General features: G+C 40.4%; 1 protein-coding gene across 4 annotated transcripts; it reads right to left on the reverse strand.

Moving 5' to 3' along the window:
- Positions 1-612: 612 nt before the first annotated feature.
- On the reverse strand, positions 613-4978 carry LOC125467388 (UDP-glucuronosyltransferase 2A1-like). 4 transcript variants are annotated; one of them, XM_059639234.1, is made up of 2 exons: positions 4855-4978; positions 613-2846 (listed from the first exon to the last, which is right to left on the reverse strand). In XM_059639234.1, exon 2 carries the CDS (start codon positions 2818-2820, stop codon positions 1219-1221), a length of 1602 nt encoding a protein of 533 aa, XP_059495217.1. In that variant the 5' UTR covers positions 2821-2846; positions 4855-4978; the 3' UTR covers positions 613-1218. The 4 variants fall into 4 exon arrangements, with proteins under 4 accessions (XP_059495217.1, XP_048419119.1, XP_048419120.1 ...); XM_048563162.2 differs by having other exon boundaries at positions 4866-4974; XM_048563163.1 differs by lacking the exon at positions 4855-4978 and adding an exon at positions 4370-4458.
- Between the last annotated feature and the right edge of the window lie 2041 nt (positions 4979-7019).

Below are 7019 nucleotides of genomic sequence, written 5' to 3' on the forward strand. Positions count from 1 at the left end.
AAGAGCAGGGATATAATGCTGGAACGACATAAGACACAGTTTAGGCCACAGCTGGCATATTGAGTACAGTTCTGGTTCCCACAAAACAGGAAGGACATAATTTCTCGAGAGACAATGCAGAGGAGATGTACAGGAATATTGCCAGAGTTTAAAATTGCAGCTATGAGGAAAGATGAGGAGGCTGAGGGGTGACTTTAGTGAGATGTCCCTAAATAATGGCGGGGGTTATATTTAGTGGACGCAGAAGAACCAGAGGACACAGACTTAAAGTGATTGGTAGAAGGACGAGAGGGAACGTGAGCAAAATCTCTTTCACCCAGAATGTAGTGGGTGGCTGGAATTTGATGCCTAGTTTGAATGTTAATATAGAAACATCAACCCATTGAGGAGGAACCTGGATCTACACCTGAAGCATTATAATCCACAAGGCCACAGGTCAAGAGCTAGTAAATGGGATTAGAATAGACAGCAGTTTATTCAGCCAGCACCGACACAAAAGAACATATGGCCTCTCTCTGTGCTGTAATTTTCTAGGTGCAATGGAAACATTAGGATGCATGTGTGAAAAAGTCAACCTCTGCATGCTACAATCATGAAAGACAGAAAAACAGATCATGCTGCAACAATTCTTTATTAATTTTGATGACTATAATTAGCAATGTCAAGGTGGTAAGGGTATCCAGTGCTTGAGCAACAAAGAAATATCAAGCCAGGTAAATACCAATTGAACCATTCAGCAGTTCAGGGAATATTTTCCATGATATGGTACGGTTCACTAACTTGCCAGTACATCATTCAAACCAGGGGAACATATGGTAAAAGGAACCAAAAGTGCTGACAAGCTGACAATGAGTTGTAATGGAAATCATGAGTTTCTGAAAGCAGATGCGAGTAGGGGAGTGACTGCCAGTTATTCCAAGATGTTTTATATTTACATTTATATTCCTCACCACCTTGTGAATGAATATGATGATTAACTGTGTACAAAATGTGGAAAAACATGAGATTCTTCCTTATAAAATTTAAGTGTGGCTTGGCCATGTCTATTTCTGCACAAAAAGATTATTTTTGACTTAAGCACTGTGAGATTCGAATACAGGTCATTGTTAAAATTCACGATACAATCACGAGAAAGGAAATTTTCCTTCTACATCTAAACTCTCTTATTGTAAAATTGGAAGAACTCAAAGCCCCTCTTCCGATTTGAAAGAATCAACATTACTGAATTTTTTGTTTACTGTTTTGAACAATGCTACAAAGTTTGGTCAACAGTACAACTGTCAGCGCTATAACTATGAGGAACAGTGACAGCAGGAAGATCATCACATCTACACAATAGTAAACGTACCAGGGGAGTCGGTAAGACTCTGAGCGTAAATGTGCTGCCCCTTTATGTCGAGCAACATACTCAATCCAGAAAATAGCTCTCTCCATTGGAGTCTCAGGTTGGTCTCTGTGCAGTGCAGAGAGTTTTTGCATATTCTCCCGATAAGAGGTGTTATGTATAACCTCATTCAGTGCCTGCAATAGATCTGTTGACCGCATGGTTGCAACATTAATCACTTTTGCTGCACCTCGGATTTCAAGTCGGAGTAAATTATCAAACTGGTCAAAAATCAATGGCATTCCAACTACTGGCACCCCATGATAGATGGCTTCATAAACTCCATTGGTGCCACCATGGGCAACAAAGACTCGTGTCTTTGGGTGCCCGAGTAGATCATTCTGAGGGATCCATTTCGCCAGTAGTGTATTATTTCCAATGTTGGGAGGGATTGTTCCGTCATGTCTCCAGATAACTTTCTGAGGTACTTGAGCAAAGGCCTCTGCTATTTGCATTGTAATATGCATTGGCAAGGAGCTAACAATGGTCCCCAGTGACATGACAATAATCCCATGGTCCCCTGAGGACTGGACAAACTCTTCAAATTCTAGAGGTAAAGGCTTGGATGGTTTACACTGGAATCCTCCAATATAAACAATATTTGGCATGGTGGGTCTCGGGAATTCAAATATAAAATCTACTCTCATCAGCAACACATCTGCCCTCAGGAGAACAGTCTCAATGTCTGTATCTGGGCCCAGATAGCGATGGCAGAGATCATTATAAATTGGCTGAATGAGAAATTTTGAAGTAGTTATCCGAAAAAGATTTAGGAGCAAATTTTGTATTCTTTGCAGAAAACCCATTTTACTTGTAAATTGTGATCCAGTGATTGGGATATATGAAGGTGGCGATGGGGCAGAGAATAAATGAGCTTCCCCACTGATGAACCATCGAACATTGTACACTAAAGGAATTTTTAAATAATAAGCAAGCATTGGACCAGTACCAAAAGCAGGATCAGTGAGTACTAAGTCAAAATTTGCATCTTCAAGTTGCCTCAAAACAGCTTTGTTACTGAAAATTGCATTGGTAAACTCTCCAGCACAACGATGGTATGAATACAAAGCATTCCTAAGCTGATATTGTAGCTGAACAAAGGCCCAAAATGTCAAGCCATTCTTTAAGGCATTCAAAGTTTTTTGTAGGTATGTTTGTATCAAATTTTCTGTTTTATTTTGGCCAAGGCATTCTTGTAGTTGAACCGTAATAGATTGATATAGATCAGACATCTCCTTTGTGTACCAGGCTGTGGAGGAATGGAGCACAGTGATGTTGTGTCCATGAAGTTTCAGCTCTTCTATTAATATTCTCATATTAATCCAATGACTTCCATCAACAGGAACAACCAAAACATCAACCCCATGGGTAACAGAACAAGACAGAGTAAGAATACATGCAGCCAGTAATCTACATTTCCACCCAGAACACTGCATGGTGTGAAAAAAATGATATCCAGGTCCTGTCAGAGAATTAAATAGAGGAATTAGTGTTAGGACATAAATTTTCAAAATGATATTTCTGCAGCTTCCATCCCCTTAATCTATTCAATACTATGCTTAGACAAAGTTAGATTTGTGACAGCTTTCAGTTGTTAAATCAGAATTCTTAACTCCATACCAATGAATTCTGAGGAAAGGTCACTCAACCTAAAATGTTAACTCTAATTTCTCTCCACAAATGCTGCCAGACCTGCCGAACTTTCCCAGCAATTTCTATTTTTCTTTTTGATTTCCAGTGTCTGCAGTTCTTTCAGTTTTTAATGCTGTTGAGTTTGCAGCCTGTGACAAAAATTTAGCAAGTTTTATCAACAGCACCAATAATTTGTATTCCATTTATTAATAAATTGCCATAGGAGCACTATAAACCAAAATTTGACACTGAGATATATTTACTGCTTTGGAGCAGATGGCCAAAGAGATAGACTTTCAGAAATTACTTAAAGGAGCAAAGAGAGGTAAATGCTTGAGGGAGAGAATGCCACAACTGAGTGCTTATACAGCTACCGATACAGCCAGCAATGGTGGAGCAGTTAAAATTGGGAGTGTTCAACATTAGAATTACATCAGTGCAAATATCTCCAAGGAATGTTGGATTGGAGTAGAATGGGAAGATAGGGAGGAGTTTAACAAAAATGAATGAGAATTATAAAATGGAAGCAACACAGTGTGGAGGTGGAGAAACACAGCAGGCCAGGTAGCCTGAAGAAAGGTCCCAACCCGAAACATCAACTTTTCTGCTTCTCTGGTGCTGCCTGGCCTGCTGTGTTCCTCCAGCTCCACACTGTGTTATCTCTGACTCCAGCATCAGCAGTTCTTACTATTTCTGAGTGAGCTATAACCGGACTGTGAAGCCCCCATTTCTGAAGAGGTGTCGCTACCTGAAACATCAACTTTCCTACTTTTCTGATGCTGCCTGGCCTCTGTGTTCACCAGCTCTACATTGTGTTATTTCTGACTCCAGCAACGGTAGTTCTTACTATTTCTATAAAATTGAGGCATTGCTTATCTAGGAGCCAATGTTAAACAGTGCATATAAAGGTGGTGGGTAAATGGGACTTAGTGAAAATGAGGGCATTGACAGTGGAGTTTTGGATGACCTTCAGTTTATGGATGGTGCAAAGCAGAAAGCTGGTTAGAGGTGACACGGAAAAATCGAGCCCACAACAAAAACATAGATGAGGGTTCCAACATGGAAGAGCACATAGGCTGTCTTAAAGATGGTATGATGTGTGATTGGATGTTCATCTCAAGGTTAAATATGACACCAGGGATGTGAATAGTCTGAGGAAGGTCTCCGGACCTGAAACATTAACTCTCTTTTCTCCTCCACAGATGCTGACTTTCGTCTCATGCTTAGTTTTGAGCCTAGAACAAATGTTTGCACAACATGACTCTGAATCGAAGCCACTTGGTCACGCCTGTTATCTCATTCCGCAGTGGCTGGGTCTTATTATGTCATGAAATGCTGTTACCTTTTACTTACAGTTGAACGCCGTAAAAGGTTGTGCGTTGTCGGCGCTTCAAGATTCCCGGGGAAATGAAATGTTTAGTTTGTGAGAGCAAGAGTTCAAAGTCTAACTGATTTGCCAGCAACTTTGTTTTTGTTCCTGACTTACAGAATCCACAGTTCTTTTGTTTTTTTTCTGTGAATAGTCTTGTTCAGCCCGATTTTGTGTTGGTGGTGCGTGGGGAAATTACAACCTCATTTGATGGGATTCAGATTTAGGTTTCCAAGCAAAACAATCAAGGATTTAGGAAGTAATCAATACTCAAAAACATTGGAGAGGAGAAGGAAGTTGGGGACGGGGGTGAAAGAAAAATCTGCAGAGGCAAGGGCAACAAGGTTTCATTTAAAGTGAGCCTAGAACAAATGTTTGCACAACACGACTCTCAATCGAAGCCACTTGGTCACGCCTGTTATCTCATTCTGCAGTGGCTGGGTCTTATTATGTCATGAAATGCTGTTACCTTTTACTTACCGTTGAACGCCGTAAAAGGTTGTGCGTTGTCAGTACTTCAAGACTCCCGGGGAAATGAAATGTTTAGTTTATGAGAGCAAGAGTTCAAAGTCTAACTGATTTTGTAATTCTGAACATTTGATTTATTGTTCCTCGAATTGCAAGTCGTCCTGACCGTGCATGGCTCAAAGGATAATCTTTATTCTTGACCAGTACTGTTTAGAATGATTATGCCTTGTTTTTCTAAATTGTTACATTTTCGTTTAAATAGCTGTACATAAAAAATAAGGAGTCGCTGTGGAAATCCAGCCAACAGTAACGGAAACCGCTTGAGACGCTGAATGTCTGTGACTAAAAAGATAAACAAAAACGAGACTAAACTGTGATTTATTATCAGAATCTGAAACATTAACTGTTTTTCTCTTTCTACACGTGTGGTTAGATTTGTTGAGTTTTCTCCCCTGAACCTTGGCTGTTCACCAGATTTCTAGCATCTACAGTGTTTTTCTTTTGATCGTTACGAGGGGACTTGCATAAGAGGTTTTAGGTCCATTCTCCATTCTGGCACAGGGCCTGATAGTAGCTTTGTGAATGATGGGTTTGAGTTTCCCTACCAACAGCAGATTACACACATGACTTGGCTTCAGAGGTTTTTTTTAAACACTGAGGCATTTTAACACTTCACAGATGGAGGATGAAGTAGGATCAGAATGTATTTGTCTCTATCAGTTCAGTTCATGAGTTGCTGAGCTATGTCTCTGGGTGTAATTCACAGCTGACCATGGGGAAACCTGTGTGGAGGAGCTGCAGCTAGGGAGTAATATAACAAGGTGTAGAGCTAATATAACAAGGTGTAGAGCTGGATGAACACAGCAGTCCAAGCAGCATCAGAGGAGCAGGAAGGTTGAAGTTTGAGGTCTAGACTGGAATGAGTTGCCAGAGGAAGTGGTGGAGGCTGGTACAATTACAACAATTAAAAAGCATTTGGATGGGTATGTGAATAGGAAAGGTTTAGAGGGATATGGGCTGAATGCCGGCAAATGGGATTAAATTTATTTAGGAAATCTGATCGGCATGGACGATTTGTACCTAAGGGTCTGTTTCTGTGCTGCACAGTTCTATGTCTCTTAACCACTCTCTGCAATGTCCAAAAGCACACTGTTCGACAGCAGTTAGCAGTAGGCAACAGATAAGACCATAAGATGTAGGAGCAGAATTTGGCCATTCAGCCCACCAGGTATCCTCCACCATTTGAACATGGCTGATGTGTTTCTTAACCCCATAATCCTTGTCAATTCCTCTGACCTTATCAATCTGCCCCATACAAGAGTAAAATAAACTCTGATAGGTAAGTAACTAGTTCAACTTCTGGCGATATTAATCACCACCAATTGAACCAACTACTTTTAGCTGATTAACAGTTAATTGTCAGTTCAATGCTTAGTAACACAATCTACCTTATAGTCATTTGGTAGTACAGACTTAAGTATTTTTGACAAAAGGCATATTTTGCTGAGATGACAAAGTGTGGAGCTGGATGAACACAGCAGGACAAGCAGCATCTCAGGAGCACAAAAGCTGACGTTTCGGGCCTAGACCCTTCATCAGATAACTTTGTTATCTTGGATTCTCCAGCATCTGCAGTTCCCATTATCTCTGTTACATATTTTGCTGAGGCTTTTTAACTTGCACACATCGGAAAATACCAGAGTAAAGGGAAAACAAGATTTGTATTGTATGAGATGAGAGCACTGATTGGTTGGCAAGTGGACTGTATTGGTCATGGTACTGCCATGAATAATTAACATTAATGTCAGCTGACTGTCAAAGGTTATTTAAATTTTAAACAAAACAGGCTGGCTCTGGTCAAGGCATTCTCTAAGAAATGAACTAGAATTGCAGTCACTTGCTTTTAAGTTGAAAATGCATTGTACATGTACATATGTTGGCATACAATGGGGCACTGTGCAATAAAAGATATAGTTTGCAGCACATGCAAGTGTGTCACATTCTGAGTGTGACTAACAATCATAGAGACACCTGATCATGGCCAGAGGGGTCTATCTGCTCAAGCATAGATTTCATGTATGTGTCCTGCACATTCTTGGTCAGATCCACTGACATCAAGTCAGTGTTCTTCTCTGACTACTGCCTCCTGCTGGTTGTCTGTCACCT

Source organism: Stegostoma tigrinum, chromosome 33 (assembly GCF_030684315.1).
Source record: "Stegostoma tigrinum isolate sSteTig4 chromosome 33, sSteTig4.hap1, whole genome shotgun sequence".
Classification (NCBI taxonomy): domain Eukaryota; kingdom Metazoa; phylum Chordata; class Chondrichthyes; order Orectolobiformes; family Stegostomatidae; genus Stegostoma; species Stegostoma tigrinum.